At 46.5% G+C, this 17,801-nt stretch overlaps 1 protein-coding gene across 1 annotated transcript in view; it reads left to right on the plus strand.

Annotated features, from left to right (window-relative positions):
• Positions 1–540: 540 nt before the first annotated feature.
• Positions 541–17,801, plus strand: part of kcnt2 (potassium sodium-activated channel subfamily T member 2) — a 302,520-nt gene continuing 285,259 nt past the window's right edge. Inside the window, 3 exon segments of the mRNA XM_033029131.1 lie at positions 541–546; positions 998–1,169; positions 14,582–14,681. Coding sequence (XP_032885022.1) covers positions 541–546; positions 998–1,169; positions 14,582–14,681 — 278 coding nt within the window.

The raw sequence follows: 17,801 nt of genomic DNA on the forward strand, positions 1-17,801 counted from the left end.
GAATATTATATACTTCTTCCTAGCTATAATATATGATTGCGTCAAACATCTCCTATCAGCCCATGTCTCATAAATGAACATTAAGTGCAGTTTAACAAGGGCCAACATATGGAAGTCAACAGCACCCGGACTTTTGGGTACCTATTCTTCAGACAGAAGGACATGTTACCTGACTGACAATTCCAGCCAGCCAAACAATAGATTATTTTAATGTGATTAAATGGGCCTGTCCCACTTGGCCGTCATTTGCACGATAGGCCGGTAATGACTGACGAGCTACGGTCGCGCACGTCATCATGCGTCCGCACAGCCGTCTGGAGCGCGTGATATCATTTGAAGATGGACACAAAATGCAGCAGTAACTCAGCGGGACCGGCAGCATCTCTGGAGAGAAGGAAAGGATGATGTTTCGGGTCGAGACTCTTCTTCAGATCTCTTCTCTCCAGAGATGCTGCCAGTCCTGCTGAGTTACTCCAGCATTTTGTGTCTATCTCCAATCTCCGCTCTGGGAGTATGAGTGGGGGCGGAAGCGGATCCGTAATGGCCGTGAGCCCCAGGCCGAGCTCGGCGATTGTTTGCCTGCTTCTGCTGCTGTTGGAGGTGAGACGTTGCGCCGCGCCAGGGTCTTTGGCCGTCAGTTACGCGACTGGTCAGTGGCACGCAAAGATTTAGTTCAGGACGAAATCCACACTCCACACCACTCCATGCGCCCGTGCTACCCACATGCTACCCATGTGCTGCCCACACGCTAGCAGGTCGTGTAAATGGCGCGCGAATGACGGCCAAGTGGGACAGGCCCTTAAGAGAGTTACTGGGGCTCGCTGCTCTTCCAGTTTCAGCCACTGCAGATGTGAAACTGGGAAGGCGAGGGAGAATGAGGAAGGCATGGAGAGAAGGCCGAGTCGCCAAGACCTTCCAGAAGATCTGCACCAGCGAGCCCTTCTTCACCCGCCGCACTGTCTGGTTGACATGGCTGTTGTTGTGGCTCACGTTGTAGCCCCCGGCTGACAGCGCTTTCTCTGGGACCGCCGCCACTGACAGGGCGCTTGGTCACCATGGGGCCGCATCCACTCTCACCAGCTGCCGTTTATTCCTGCCGGCCGTCGCTTTGTCCACCTCCCGCTCCACCGTCTCCTCCACCTCCTCCTCCTCCTCCTCCCCGGAGTCAGGTTGGAAGGCGTCGATGAGTGCGGGGGAGGAGGAGAGAGTGGGGAAGAAGCGGTGGTGTGGAAAAAGACAGGCGGCAGGAAGAAGCAGCAGCTGGTGAGGAAGTGCTCACTAGTGCAGACCAACAGCATCGACGCCTAGTTTTAAGGTGAAAAGACACAAAGTGCTGGAGTAATTCAGCTCCATCTTTAAGTCTGACGAAGGGTCTCGACACAAAACATCACCTATCCATATTCTCCAGAGATGCTGCCTGACCCGCTGACTTTGTGTCTACCTAAAATAGATTATTCTACTGGTGTGCGGGGAGCGAGGAGGGAAAGCAGGTGTTGGGTCCCTGTTCTTGCCCCGAGCATGTTGTGAAAAAGATTGTTTTGTCAGATTGTAAATTAAATCTACCATCTTGAATCAGAAATGTACTCCCTTCCCTTGTTTGGCTGCCATAGCAACCACATTGGTTTGTTCAACAACCCTTCCTGCAGGCTACTCAGTAATAAGGCAAGCCGACATTTCAGATGCAACTGCACACAAAAGTTATTGGGTGATTTCTTAGTCACTGACATGTCTGGCATGCAGGAAGTTTATCACTGAAATGGCAGGAAATCAAATTAATTTGTTATAAATAATATCCAAGGTAGTTTGGGGCTCTCTCTTTGGATATATAAATCTTTTATGCCTCAATTTAAATTCAAAGCAATGGGTCAAAATAAGTTAAAGCAAATCCATTTCTAATTCTGATAAAAAGATTGACTATTATTATATTTCAGACTATCTTTTGTTGTACATTGCAGAAATAAATGAGTTTCAATTGCAGTTGCAGAGGTACAGAAGCTTAAAGGCGTGCACCTCTCGACTCAGGAACAGCTTCTTCCCCACTGTGATCAGGCTTCTGAACGGTCCTTCCATAAGCTAGGCTACGGAACTGTCTGATTCACCTCTACCCCACTGAGGACATTGGACTGTCTCTGGAACATGCCCTGCAGTGCTGAGAACTATATTCTGCACAATATATCTTCACCTTATCTTTACCTATTGTACTTGAGTTTGACGATTTCTATTAAAGTATAGTATTATCTAATCTGTTTGGCTAGCATGCAAAACAAAGTTTCGCGTGTAGCTCGGAACACGAGAAAATAATAAACCAAAACCTAAAAGATTACGATTACGATACAATTTATTTGTCATTTGGACCCCTTGAGGTCCAAACGAAATGACGTTTCTGCAGAAGGTTGAGTCCTGTGAGCTGCCTTGAAGCAGGCATTTATATAATCAGTAAGCCGGTCTACCCTAATCTACAAACAAAACCAGAAATTAAAAAAAATAGCCATTCTTCTTAATGGTGAACACATGAGTTATTTATTCCACCAGACACCAAATTAGTCTTGGATGTCTCTGAGAAAGAAAAGTTTATCTTATCTGCTTACAATGTAGACCACAGTTATTGGGGACCTTTGACAGAAAAGGACATAAAGTGCTCGAGTAACTCAGTGTGGCAGGGAGCATCTCTGTAGAACGTGGATAGGTGATGTTTCCGGTCAGGACCCTCATCAGCCTAAAGAAGGGTCCCAGGCCGAAACGCACCTATCAATGTTCTCCAGCATTGCTGCCTGATCCACTGTATTACTCCAGCACTTTATTTCTTTTTAATGTCCCTGCACGTGACCCCATGATTCACAGGTTCTTCTAATTGTGTCCTACACCTAAGATAAACACCTAAGATAAACACAAAATGCTGGAGTAGTTGTAAAGGTGTTGACCCACTGTGACGACCTAATCCGCGAGTTAAGAAGAGTGTCTTCGACCTTCAAGCTCGAGGGCACTCACCTGGAAAACCTCGAGCTGGATCGACTGTCCGCGTTGAAACCACGAGCTGGATCGACCGACCGCGCACACACACACACACACATCGCAAAGGTGGGGGCCAGGGAAAGCGGGGGAGCGCTGTCTGAAATTCACACCCGTGATGAAGAGGAAAGTAAAAGATGGCTGCACAGTGTACGGTAAGTCTTTCAGAGAGCGCGGAGGGGGGTGGGGAGAGAAGGGGGGGGGGGGGGTAGAAGGAGTGGAGACACTTTTAAGAAGTACTAGACTAGTGGGACCCGCTGGGTCCCAGCATCACACGGGAGGGCTGGTCACCAACGCAATATTGCTCGCCAGTTGGGGGGGCTGTCTGTTGTGCTAGTATGGGTGTTGCGGGCCGAAGGTACTGGTTTCCAGAGGGCTAGTATAGACATTGTGGGCCGAATGGATTCTTGGGCTGGCATCCAACTGTTGCAACGATTTTAAAAGCCAAGCCAAGGCAAACAATTGGGCTGCAGCCACCTGACAATCAAAATTCATTTTGTGAACACAAACTTTTTAAAAAGGCGAGGCAAACAATTGGGCTGCAGCCACTTTACAGCCGCATCGAGGGGACTCACCGTGGAGTAGACGTGCGTTCAGTGTTATTTGCAGCTCAGAGAGCCGTGACCCTCTCGCTTCCTGGGTCTGGCAGAGACTGAGTGACGCACTACACTTCTGGGTTTTATAGTCCCTCCCCCTGCCGCCAGCGGGGGCAGCAGAGAGAATGGGGATTTTTTTTTTTACATTAATATCTCTCTGATTTTTCATCGATGGGAAAAATCTTCGGGTCCAGGAAGGCGGAGGGGGTCTTTAAGCGAGGTGGCCAAAAATGACTGCCGTAGGTGGCGGCGTTCTCTCGGAAATCGCACCACAGTGGGCCAAAAGCGGTCAAGTTCAGACTTTTAGTAATATAGATAATAAAGTTTAGCGGGCATTGTACCTACAGGTCGGTTTTCCTTGGTCCTGAAAACTCCAATGAGCCAATCAAAATGCCCAGTCAGAGAAGGAGATTGCCTATGGCTGCCCTCGACTGCCTGTAACTAAATAGCGACCGCACTCCACTGCGCTATGAGTAAAAAAGAACCATGCCGACCAAATTTTACTCACGGAAAATTTTTCAACAGCTGAAAATTTTTCCGCGACCTAGCTGAGGCCGTGAGTATGCGGGAACTTCCCTCGAGCATGAAGGAGAGTTCCAGTGACCTCATAGGACCTCCTAGGACCTCGTGTCGACCATGCTGCGAGTTTGAGCCGAGGGCAAACTCTTCTAAACTCGCAGATTAGGTAGCCGCAGTGGGACAGCCCCTTTACTCAGCGGGACAGGCAGCATCTCTGGATAGATGGAATAAGTGATGTTTCGGGTCGAGACCATTCTACAGTCTCAAAACGTCCCGCTGAGTTAGTCCAGCATTTTGTGTCTATCTTTGGGGTAAACCAGCACCTGCAGTTCCTTTCTACCCAAACACGGTGTTGTTTTCCTAAGCCAGTCTGCTTGCTGACAACTCTATCTTAGCTGAAAAGCATTACAAACCCTCACTCCTCCAGCTCCTCAGTGGAGAAGCAAGCAATGCTGACTGTCTGTGATGACGTTGCTCTGTTATATGGCAACACAAGGTTTAGTCGATGACTAAACATTTGGAATTATTATAGCAAAGGCCACAATGAGTTAAAACGCATCCTTTAATTAGTTAAGTTGAGTTAAGTTTAGTGTGTCACGTGTAACGAGGTACAGTAAAACACTTTATTGCCTGCTAACCAGTCAGACGAAAGACAATACATGATTAAAATTGAGCTGTCCACAGTGTACAGATACACAATAAACGGAATAACGTTTAGTGCAAGATAAAGTTCAGTAAAGTCTGATCAAAGATAGTCCAAGGGTCTCCAATGAGGTAGATAGTAGCTCTGCTCTCTAGATTTTGGTAGGATGGTTCAGTTGCCTGATAACAGCTGGGAAGAAGCTATCTCTGAATCTGGGGGGGGGGGGGGTGTGTTTTCACACTTCTATACCTTTTGCCAGGTGGGAGAGGTGAGAAGAGGGAGTGGCCAGGGTGCGACCCAACCTTGATTATGCTGCTGGCCTTGCCGAGGCAGCATGAGGTATAAATGGAGTCACTGGAAGGGAGGTTAGTTTGTGTGATGGTCTGGGCTGCATCAACAATTTGCTGCAATTTCTTGTGGTCTTTGCTTTACTACCAACATGTTTGTGTGATGCAAAAATTGCTGGGGGAACTCAACAGGTCAAGCAGTGTTTGTGGGGGGAAAAGAATAGATTACTTTTTGAGTCAGGACCATTCTTCAGATGACATAGGGAATTTTATTAGCTGAGCCTGAAGAAGGGTTCCGACCTGAAACATCGTCTGTCCATTTCCTCTACAGATGCTGCCTGACCCGCTGCATTCTTCTAGCACTTTGTGTTTTGCTCCAGATTCCAGCATTATAGTTACTTGTGCCACCGTGTTTTGTGAAAACTGTTTGAGTAGCAATTTTACTCTTAATCACAAAAATAATTCAAAGAATCTGAGATTTGCGTGCATTATTTTTTGTTCATTCACAGAGTGCAAGTTGAATTTTATGTCAACGAAAATACATTCAAAGAGCGCCTGAAACTGTTCTTCATCAAAAACCAAAGGTCAAGTAAGTAACCATTTCTACAGTTACATTTGTTAAATTTGTGGTTTTATGCATACCACAGGATGGGCAAGTAAGGAGAACTTTATTTCTTGAAGCGCAGGAGGCTGAAGAGGTGTATGAAATCATGAGGGGAATAGATAGTTTGAATGAACAGAGTCTTTTATCCAGAGTAGGGGAATCAAAAACCAGAGGACATATTTTAAAGGATAGAGGGGAAAGATTTAATAGGAACCTGAGGGGTAACTTTTTTACACCAAGAGTGGTGGGTGTATGGAACGAGCTGCCAAAGCAGGTAGTTGAGCCAGGTATAATAACAGCATTTATCAGACTCAGGAAAGGTACATGGATAGAAAAGACTTTGGGGTATATGGGCCAAACATGGGCTAGTGGGACTAGCTGTGATATCTCAGTCGGCATGGACGGGTTGGGCCAAAGGGCCTGTTTCCATGCTGTATGACTCCAAAATGAGAACAATAAATCTCAAGCATTTTTACACTTTGCTCATCTCTGAGACCTTGTTGCTTAGTTCTTTGCATTACATCCAGTTGATAGAATCTACCTAAAGGATCCAAAAAGATTTGTTTAGATTTATTATTACCACGTGTACCGAGACGCAGTGAAAAGTTGTGTTCTACATGCTATCCATAAAGATCAGATAATATTACTTGTAAACACAATCAAGTCAAACTCAAGTACAATAGGTGAAGCAAAGATAAAGCACAAAATAACATTTTCAGCATTGTAGCGCATCAGTTCTATAGATAAAGTCCAATGTCCGCAATGGGGTAGAGGTGAATTGGACAGTACCCTAGCTTATGGAAGGACGTTCAGAAGCCTGATAACAGAGGGGAAGAAACTGTTCCTGAATCTGGTGGTGTGCACTTTCAAGCTTCCGTACCTTCTGTCTGACGAAAGTGGTGAGAAGAAGGAATGACCGGGGTGGGACAAGTCTCTGATTATGTTTGCTGCTTTTCTGAAACAGGATTAAGTGTAGATGGAGTCTGGTCTGTGTGATGGACAGGGCTACATCCACAACTCTCTGCAATTTCTTGCAGTCTTTGGCAGAGTTGTTTATATCCAAACTCTGAAGAAATATCCCGACCCAAAACATCACCTATCCATGTTCTCTAGAGATGCTGCCTGACTCGCTGTTACTCCAGCACTTTGTGTCCAACATTGGTCCTGTTTATTACTTTGTATACTGCAATTCAACCTGACAGTATGCCCTCTATGGTGCATAAGTAGAGGTTTCTAAGAACTCGGTAGCATAGAAATTGTTGCCAGCAGTGATCCACACATCTATTTGCCACTGATCTCCGCAGAGAGCTCAGGCTTAATCTCACGTAGCTCCCTCTCGCCAGGCAAAGCCTTTGGAACGACGGGATATTTTACAATGTAATGGGATGACGCAGGGAGCTAGAACAAATTGTCTCTACAACTTGAGAGCTGGAAAAAGGTTTGACAGCCAGCCAAGCCACGCTGACAAAAACATTGAATGTTGCTAATAATCATTCACATTCATCAACTGCGCTGGGCTGTGGGAAAAGTCCAACCAATTTAAATTTAAAAAAAAAAAAAACCAAGCAAAGATAGTTAAAATTGTTTAAATAAATTCAATTAAAATATCAGAATTAGCCGAGGTTTATAGGACTTTGTTTGGACTACATCTTGTGTGCAGTTCTGGTCGCCCCATTACAAGAAGGATGCGGAGGCTTTGGAGAAGGTGCGGAGGTTTACCAGGATAATGCCTGGATTATGGGGAATATTGTGCCCCTGTTTGGTCCAGGTCATCCCACACACACCATGTGGACACCCAATTGAACTCAACAATGAGGATCATCACAGGAACAATCCGCTCAACACCACTCCCCTGGCTCCCTGTCCTATCCAACATAGCCCCTCCACACATCCGGCGAGTAGTCCTCACTCAAAGGATGCTCCAAAAGACCAAAAACTCCCCTCACCTGCCAATTCACATGGACATCTTCAACCCACCCACTGCTCGACTTCCATCTAGACCACCAATTTGGAAGAACCCACCACCAGCTGATTTCACCATCCAATCAGCTTGGAAAAGGGAATGGGAGTCCAAGGACGTCCCAAATAAACATCTGGTGTCAGACCCCACCCTACCGGTCCCTGGCACCAATCTCCCAAGGAAGCAGTGGACGACGCTGAATAGATTCAGGACTGGACATGGCCCCTGCTTGGCCAGCCTTCACAAATGGGGCAGCAGCCCAACCCCACGGTGTGCTTGTGGAGAGCAGCAAACAATGCAACACATCATTGAAGCATGCCCTCAACAAAGACTCAAAGGAGGACTTGTCACCCTTCATACAGCAGATCAAGAGGCAACTGCTTGGCTAAAGGACTTTGCATTCGCTAACTAAATAAGGGGGCATTAGATACAAGGAGAGGTCGGACAGACTTGGATTGTTTACTTTGAGCTGAGGGTTTACTTGATAAAAGTGGATAAAAATATGACACTCTGAGCCTTTTTCCAGGGTGGTAACGTGAAAGACTAGAGGACTCAGCTTTCAGTTTAGTTTAGTTTATTATTGTCATATCAAGTGAAAAGATTTTGTTGTGTGCTATCCAGTTAAAGATACGACCACAATCAAGCTGTCCGCAGTGTACATTTAAACGATAAAGGGTACAACATTTAGTGCAAGATAAAGTCCGATAACGTTCAATGAAAGATCGTTCAAAGGTCTCCAATGAGGTAGATGGGAAGTCAGGGCCGCTCCTTGGCTGGTGAGAAGACGGTTCAGTTGCCTGATAAACAGTTGGGGAGAAACTGTCCCTGAATCTGGAGATGTGGGTTATCCAAACTTTCCTGGTGGCAGAGGGAGTGAACGGGGTGAGAATGGTGCTAGATTATGCTGGTGGCCTTGCTGAGGTAACGTGAAGTGTGGATGGAGTCTATGGAAGGGAGTTGGTTACCGCCTTTAAGGTGAGAAGGACAACATTTAAAGAAGATGTGTGGGGCAAGGTATTTTTACACAGACGGTGGTGGGTGCCTGGAATGCGCTGCTGGTGGTGAAAGCAGATATGACAATGACATTCAAGAGACATTTAGATAGGCACATGGATATGCAGGGAATGGGTGGATATGGACCACATGCAGGCAGATGAGAGTAGTTTAGCTTGGCACGGACATAGCGTGCCAAAGGGGCTGTACTGTGCTGTACTGTTCTATGTTTCTAATACTTGGTCCTTTACAGCTGTTCGGCACCAATGCGCCAAATCAGGTACAAATTCATGACGGGAATAGATAGGGAGAATGCAGAGTATTTGACCCAGAATAAGGGGATCAAGGACCAGAAGACATGAGTGCAAGGTGAGGGGGGGAAAGAATGTTCTCCTTTTTTTAAAGAACAGGTTTGATAACAACATTAAAAAGACATTTGGACAAGTGTGTGAATAGGAAAGGTTTAGAAGGATATGGGCCAAACACGGGCAGGTAAGACTGGCATAGATGGGGGACCTTGGTTGGCATGGGCAAGAAGGGCCGAAGGGCCTATTTCCATCCTGTATGACTCTATCTACTGCTGATTTTGATTTATAAGTAATATTATCAAGTTGACAGTCCCACATTAAACCAAGCTTTGGAGAGGAATTATAAAAACACTGGCCACAATTTTGTGACTTTTGAATGCAAAGCCTTAACTTTGTGATAGTCCCACGGAAAAAAATCAACTGTGGTTACCTCACACTTGCTGGACCAGGAACTACTTGACTTACAGATGACCTTGCCCGCTCAGTCTTAATGGCTGTCATTTCTTGTGTCCCTTTCTGTTTGTTTTCCGAGAGGTTTTCTTTGCACTGATAAAAGCTGAAATACTAATGTATAATTTCAGATTTCCTACATTTGCTATTTTTCTTTATTAATCTGTTAAAAGTTATTGAAATGTTCAATCATTCAGCTAATTGTGTCTTCCAGGTTAAAACAGAATTGAGCTGCTGCCTTACAGCTCCAGAGACCTACAGTAGGTTCGATCACTGAGTCCGCACCGACCATTGATCACCCCATATACCTAGTTCTATCCCACACACTTGGGGCAATTTATAAAGCAGATTAATCTACAAACCAGCACGTCTTTGTGATGCGGGAGAAAAACGGAGCACCAGGACGAAACCTGCGCAGCCACCTAGAGAACGTGCAAACTCCGTACAGACAGCACCCGTAGTCAGGATTGAACCTGGGTCTCTTGGGCTGTGAGACAGCAACTCTACCACTGCACCGCTGTACGCTCTAATGTTCTTTGACTATTTACAAACTGTTGTTACTTCGACTATTTCGACTAATTTTATCAATTCATCGATTTTATCAGGTTGAATAAGAGACTGGACTAAGTGGGACCCGTTTGGTCCCTGTCACACGGGAGGCCTCGTCACCCAACGCAACCCGTTTCCCAAAGCAATATTCCACCACTCACCAGTTTCCCCAACGCATTATTCCACCACTCACCCATAGCCCCTAACTGCCCAGGCGCAACTCATTTCCCCTCATCCCCCAGCAAGCCCTCTGCCTCCTCTTCATCCTCCCTCTTCTTTCCCTTCTCCTCCTCCCTCCCCCAACCTCTCCCTCACCTTTCCCTCCCTCTCCTTTCCCTACCCTCAGTCACTCCCTCCCTCCATAATTCATCTCCCCTGCCTATCCCTCTATCCCCCACCCCTCACCTCACCCTATCCCCTCCACTTTCCCTCTTGACCTCCCCACTGCCCTCCTCGCCCTCTAATCCCCACTCCCTACCTCCCCCACTCCCCCCTCCTCTCCCTCTATTCCCTCTCCACCCCCACTCTCCCTCCTCATCTCCTCCACTTTCCCCCCTCTCCCTCCTCTCCCTGAATCCCCCCCACTGTCCCTCCTCACCTCCCCCACCTCCCCGCCGGTGACTGACAGTGGACGCGGCTAATCAGTGTGGCGATGGTGCAGGAAGGGGCGTTACTGCCCGGCCGTAGCATTGACTGACAGGAAAGGAGACCAATCAGCGTAGCGGTGACTGACGGGAGAGGAGACCAATCTGTGCTTGTGTGTTTTTAAAGATTTTTAAACCTTAATAACTTTTAAAATATACCATCGATCGGAACAAAACTTGATGGACTTGCAGGAGAATGGTGAGTAAGGTGGCAAAAATTGTAGCGCTATCGTGTAGCATTTGTGTGCAAATAGAAAAACTACGCAAACTGGAAGATAACAAGATCAGAGTTTTAGTTATATACGAGACCAAGTGCAGACACATTGCTCCCCCGATGCAATGTTCCACCACTCACCCGTTACCCCCAACGCAACCGTTTCCTCCAACGCAATATTCCACCACTCACGCAGAGCCCCCACGCAGGCGCGGCTTATTTCCCTCATCCCCCAGCACTCCCTCCTCCTCCTCTTCACTCTCCCTCTTCAATCCCTAGAGAGGGAGGGGTGGTAGAGATGGAGGGGGGTAGAGACGGAGGGTGGTAGATAGGGCGGGGGGGGGGTAGAAAAGGAAGTGGAGGGGGGGGGTGAGATGGAGAGGGGTAGAGAGGGAGGGGGAGGGGAGGGGAATAGAGAGGGAGAGGGGTGTAGAAGTAGGACGAGGGTAGAGTGGAGGGGAGAGAAAGCGAGTGAGGGAGAGGGAGGGAGTAGAGAGGGAAGGGGTTAGAGAGGGAGGGGGTAGAGGGTGGGAGTGAGGGGGTAGAGAGGAGGGAGTAGACAGGAGTAGAGAGGGAGGGGGGTAGAGTGGGAGGAGGGGGTGGAGGGGGTGGGGGTAGAGGTATTCTTGGAGGGCATCTACCACACACGGTGCCTCAGGAAGGCCGTCAGCATCCATAAAGACTCCTCACACCCTTGTAATGGACTGTTTGAACTACTTCCCTCCGGCAGACGTTACAAGGCCTTCTACGCCCGCACCTCCAGACTCAGGAACAGCTTCATTCCCAGAGCTATAGCGGCTCTGAACCGGCCCTGCTGTGTGCCCCCCACCCCCCCTGGATTGTCTCCCTCGGATGGTCACGTCGCACAGACACATCTGCACTTTAGTCTGTTGAACTGTTTTGACTGTTTTATTGTTCTTTTTACATCCATGTTCTCGGGATATCTAAATCTACATTTTATTAGTAGATTTGGTATGCAGCTTCCAACCGATGTCATAACATAAATAACTTATTTATTGGTTGGAAGCTGCATACCAAATCTCGTTGCGCTTATGTGCAATGACAATAATTGGGACGACAGATGGCACAATGGGCTAAGTGTTCGGCTGGCAACCGGAAGGTAGCCGGTTCGAATCCCGCTTGGAGTGCATACTGTTGTTGTGTCCTTGGGCAAGACACTTCACCCACCTTTGCCTGTGTGTGAGTGATTGGTGGTGGTCGGAGGGGCCGTAGGCGCAGATTGGCAGCCACGCTTCCGTCAGTCTGCCCCAGGGCAGCTGTGGCTACAGAAGTAGCTTACCACCACCGAGTGTGACTGAGGAGTGAATGAATAATGCGATGTAAAGCGCCTTAAGTATTAGAAAGGCGCTATATAAATCCCATCCATTATTATTATTAATAAAAGATATTATTATTATTATTATTAGAGAGGGAGAGGGTAGAGAGGGAGACGGTAGGGGGGTAGAGAGGGGCAGAGAGGGTGTGGGGTAGAGAGAGAGAGAGAGGGTGTAGAGAGAGCGAGAGAGAGAGAGGGGCAGAAGGAAAGGGAGGGGGTAGAGTGGGAGGGAGGGAAGGTAAAGAGGGAGAGGAAGAGGGCGAGAGAGGGAGGGGGGTAGAAAGGGACAGGGTAGAGGGGGAGAGAGGGAGGGGAGGGGTGGAGAGAGAGGGTAGACGGGTGTAGAGAGGGAGAAGGGCAGAGAGGGAAGAGGGTAGAGAGAGAGAGGGGGTGGTAGGGTGAGGGGGAGGGAGGGTGGAGAGGGCGAGGGAGGGGGTAGAGAGGGTAGGAGTGAGAGTAGAGAGGTGGAGGGAGGGTAGAGAGGGAGGGGGTGAGGGAGGGTGTAGATGTGGCACTCTCCCTCCTGACCTCCCCAGGATCTTTCCCTTCTCCTCCTCCCCTCCCCCAATCCTTCCTTCACCTCTCTTTCCCTCTCCTTTCCCCCACCGCTGCCACTGTCCCATCTCCACGAGGCCTCACATTTTTAAAACGCTGTAACTTGTGAAACAGAGCATGTAAAGTGAAGTGAAGCAGGTTCTATTGTTGATGGGGTTAAAGTGATTAATAATGTGTGAACATTTCTGCGTTAGCGAGTGGCGTTTTGACGAAGGTTGAAAGACACAGACGACACACACACACACACGTATACATACATACAAGTTTAAACTTTTAATAGTATAGAGATATAGATTTCATTCAGATAAACAGATCTATAACCTGGGCTTATATGCACTGTTTACCTAGCTTTAATTATCTGCACATTAATTTTCATTCAAAGATCAAACTAGCGGGTAAAGATCTCTAGCATTCTGGTGGTGTCCCGTCACAGAAGGTTGTGCTATCTCATGTCTTGTGGGATTGAGTGCAGCTCACAAGTCCGATGTGTGAGCCACACTCACGGGAGCAGTGTCGGCACACGAAGGCCGCTGTGGAGGGAATTAGGGTTTCAGTCTTCCTCCTGTCTCTGGCACTATCCAAGATTGAGGGGTGACCTTGTGGAGGTGAATAAGATTATGAGGGGAATAGATAAGGTGAATGCACAGAGTATTTTACCCAGGCTTGGGGCATCAAGACCCAGAGGACATAGGTTTCCGGTGTGAGGGGATTTAATAGGAACCTGAGGGACATCTTTTTCATTCAGTGGGTGGCGAGTATGTGGAACGAGCAAACAGACACGGCAGGTACTATAACAACATTCAAAAGACATTTGGACAGGTGCATAGATGAGAAAGGTTTGGAAGGATATGGGCCAAACACAGGCAAATAGAACTACCTTGGTCAGAAGGGCCTGTTTCCGTGACTGACTCTCTCAACCTAATCTCCAGGCTTGACTCTTCCAACAAGCGCCAATCATGTCTGTGCTTTCAATCGTAGATTTCTCATTTATAATCTAATATACACATTTTAAGTTCAAATGGCTTCACAGTGACAATACTTATTCAAGTAATGTTTTACTAATGGAAAAGGTAAATTAAAATAGTATTTTTAGTTGGAGAATCTTTTGTGATGTTTTGTTGACCCCTCACTGGAAACATGATTAAAACAAAACAGTTCATTTTAGGCTGATATATATATATATATAAGTATAAGCATGGTGATATGAATTTCCTTGTATTGCCTTTATGGAATTTAGATTATACATGATGACATTTTCTTCTTTATTTATTATTTGGACTTTATCTTGCACTAAACATTATTCCCTTTATCCTGTATCTGTACACTGTGGACGGCTTGTTTAGTTTTTCCACTGACTGGACAGCACGCAATAAAAAGCTTTTCACTCTACCTTGATTCACGTGGCAATAATAAATGAAACTAAATTAAAGTAATTGTGATTCAGGACATTGAATGACGAGATTAATTTTTGACTATTAATTGGAATGAAACATGCAGTAAACCCTCCCAGTTACAGTCCAGGGGGGGGGGGGGTGTGGGGGGAGGGGGGATTGTGTACATTATGGCCGATTGTCCTCTATAACCGGGGTAAAGTTTAACCCAAGGTCGGAAGGGGAGAAGGGGGGGGGGGGTCGCAGCCCGGGGAGCCACGGAGCCTCCAACCCCACACATGGTGGACCAGGGATGGCCCAGTACTCACGCCGCCCCCTCTCTCCTCTCCCACAACCGGAAGCTTCCGCCCGCAACCAGAAGCTCCCGCCACGTAGCACCAGCTCGGTGGGAAACTGCCGGATGTGGGGGGTGAGGTAATGGGAGCCTTGGTCGGCTATAACCGAAATCCTGTGGAAAGGGGTCCTTTATCGCAAGGTTTTACTGTATTTCTGTCATGAAAAATCAAACTATGATTTATTTCAGGTCTGAGAATACGCCTGTTCAACTTTTCCCTCAAGCTACTGAGCTGTTTTTTGTACATTGTTCGTGTGTTGCTTGATGATCCTCAGGAAAGAAATGGATGGTATGTACAAAGTCACAACTTTACTCCAACTCAAACGGGCAGCTCATTGCTGAACAGTTCAAAAACTAATCAAAATAAAGCACCATATATGTTGCCCAAGAATATTATAATTCATCTTGTGTTTACTCATTTCATGTTGCCCCATTGTATCATGTGATGACTAAGTTTCTGAATTAGTTGCTAAAACATACAAACCATATTCTAATTTCTGAATAAATCATGGCAGGACTAATGGTAGAAGATCAGACTTCTGAGGTGGAGCTTCGCAGGTGTTGATTATGTTATGGGCCTGTTGCAATGTCTTTGACCAGTTTTGTTTTTTAATTGAACTGAATTGGAAGATACAGTGTGGAAACAAGCCCTTCGGCCCATCAAGCTCATGCCGGCCACCAAACACCCGTTCACACTAGTTCTACATTATCCCACTTTCTCATCCACTCCCTACACACTTGGTGCAGTTTACAGAGGGCCAATCAAGCTGCAAACCTTTCTTCAGACTGAATGGATTGGGAGAAAAACCACACGGTCTCAGGGAGAATACAAGATCCACACATTGGCATACCTTTAGGGAACCTCTTGACATGTTGTTACTCTAGGTAAAGTGAAACTTGGTGTGTCTTTGCTAATTTCATTTAAAGTTATCATTATGGATTTGCCCTAAATTTTGAAAGAACAAGCTCAAGTAATATGGTTTACTGAGCACATGACAATAGTGGATGTTGGATTGTGTTTGTGCAAGCATTTAAAAATACAATAATAATTAGAATGTTTCAAAAATGTTGTATATTCAGACTGATTTATCGTAACAGTGTCAAAGTATGTCACAAAGTAAGGAATAACATGCACAAGACACAGTTTTCATAATAACGTTCCTGGCTGAAATTTGAGATCACCTTGTTCAACTTCCTTCAGCAATTTACCACAAGATTTATTGAGCGTTTTTAATGATTTAAATGTCATACAAATCAATCTAATTTATTAGCCTAACATTACTTACTTTGCTTTTCTCAATGTTGGCAATAGCCATTGGTCAACTGTAAAATTATGATTTAAAAATGGCAGAAGGGTTGAGGAGTTTTTATTGTTGTTATAGCCATAAATCCAGAGAAATAGACAGCACATCCTGCAATGTTAATGCCAACCACTGAGTACCCGTCTGCACTAATTCTATTTATTAACACCTGCTGCCTGGCTTTCTATGTCCAGCTGATTCAATTGCTCAACATTTAGCCTTGTTATATTTTTAATTGATTGAAAGATCCAGCATGGAAACATGGAAACGAAGCAAGTCCATGCTGACCATCGATCACTCGTTCACGCTAGTTCTGTTATCCCACTTGCTCATCCACTACCTACACGCTAAGGGCAACTTACAGGCCAACTCACAGGCCAATTACACAGGCCAGTTACTGTACAATTGACAGTAATTGCACAATTTACAATTACAGTACTATTACAATTCGCAGTAAAATGACACAGGCCAGTTTACCGATGCCAATTCACAGGCCAATCAATGTGGGTGGAAACCGGAGCACCCAGAGGAAACCCACGCGGTCATAGGGAGAACGTGCAAACTCCACATAGAGGGCACCCGTGATCATGATGGAACTCGGGTCTCCGACGCTGTGAGGTAGCCACTCTACCCACTGCGCCACTGGGCCACTCTGTGTTGTGAGGTTTCCTCTCTCCATTATTAGGCAGTGTGTAGCCACCCTCTGGGTGAAACATAATTTCCTCAGGTCCCCTATAATCCTCACCTTAAACTTATGTGGTCTGTTTTATAATGCACCAGTATGGGGAAAGGTTTATCACTATCTATCCACTCCAAGTTTGTGCACCCATCAGACTCCCCCCCCCCAGCCTTGTTCTCCCCAAGGAAAGCAAACCTAGTTAACCCAGATACACAAAGTGTTGGAGAAACTCAACGGGTTAGGCAACATCTCTGAGGATCATGGATCGAGTTCGGGTCGGGACTATTCGGATTGGGTCTGAAGAAGGGTCCCAACCTGAAATGTCACCTATCCATGTTCTCCAGAGATGTTGCCTGACCCGCTGAGTTACTGCAGCACTTTGTGTCTTTTCTTGCAAACCAGCATCTGGGTCATTGTGTCTGCAGTTTATCCAGTCTCTCCTCTTCAGTTTATTCCTGGCCACATCCTGATGAATCTCCTTTGCACCCTCTCTCCAGTGCATTCACATCTTCCCTGGGGCGACTAGAAATGCACACAATACTCCAGCTGTGGCAAGGTTTTCTGAAGTTGTACCATGAGTTCCACGCTCTTATATTCTGTCCTGACCAATGAAGGCCAGTATCCTGCATGCATGCCCCAAGAAGTGCCTGTTTGCAACATACATCAATAAGCTATAAAGGCCCATGATGTAAATAGAACCGGTAATTCCATTTTTACACTCCACCGTTCTGCCCAATATTAGTTTCATCTTTAATATATAAATTGATGGGATTTTATCCATGGTTGTGAAGTGCAGTCCAACCAGCTATGCTGCCTGGGTTGGAGGGTGTCAGCAACTAGGAAAGGTTGGACAAACTTGGATTGTTTTCTCAGGAGCATCAGAGGTTGAGGTGAGACCTGATAGAAGTATCTAAAATTACGAGAGGCATGGATTAGGTAGACAGTTGGAACCATTTTTTTGCCGAGCGTAAATGTCAAAGACTAGAAGGCCTCGCTTTAACGTGAGAGGGACAAAGTTTAAAGGAGATGTGCAGGGGAAATGTTTTACACAGAGTGGTGGGGGCCTGCCAGGGGTGGTAGTGGTGGAGGCAGATACGATAGTGGTGTTTAAGAGGGTTTTAGATAGGCACATGGATATGCAGGGAATGGAGGGATATGGATCAAGTGCAGGCTGAGGATATCAGTTTGACTAGGCAACAGTTGCACACGGACATGGGCCGAAGGGCCTGGTCCTTTGCTGTACCATTTTGAGAGGCTTTTAGAAAGGCAAGGAAAGGAGAGGTGTGCAGCACTTACAGGCAAAAGGGATTTGTTTAGGTAAGCATGGGCGGCACGTGCATTGTGGGCCGAAGGGCCTGTTGTTCAGTGCTGTGCTGTTCCATGTGAAAGTTATGACGTTGATGTAAGGACTGGGAACTTGGTAATACAA

Source organism: Amblyraja radiata, chromosome 10, assembly GCF_010909765.2.
Source record: "Amblyraja radiata isolate CabotCenter1 chromosome 10, sAmbRad1.1.pri, whole genome shotgun sequence".
NCBI classification, from domain to species: Eukaryota; Metazoa; Chordata; class Chondrichthyes; order Rajiformes; family Rajidae; genus Amblyraja; species Amblyraja radiata.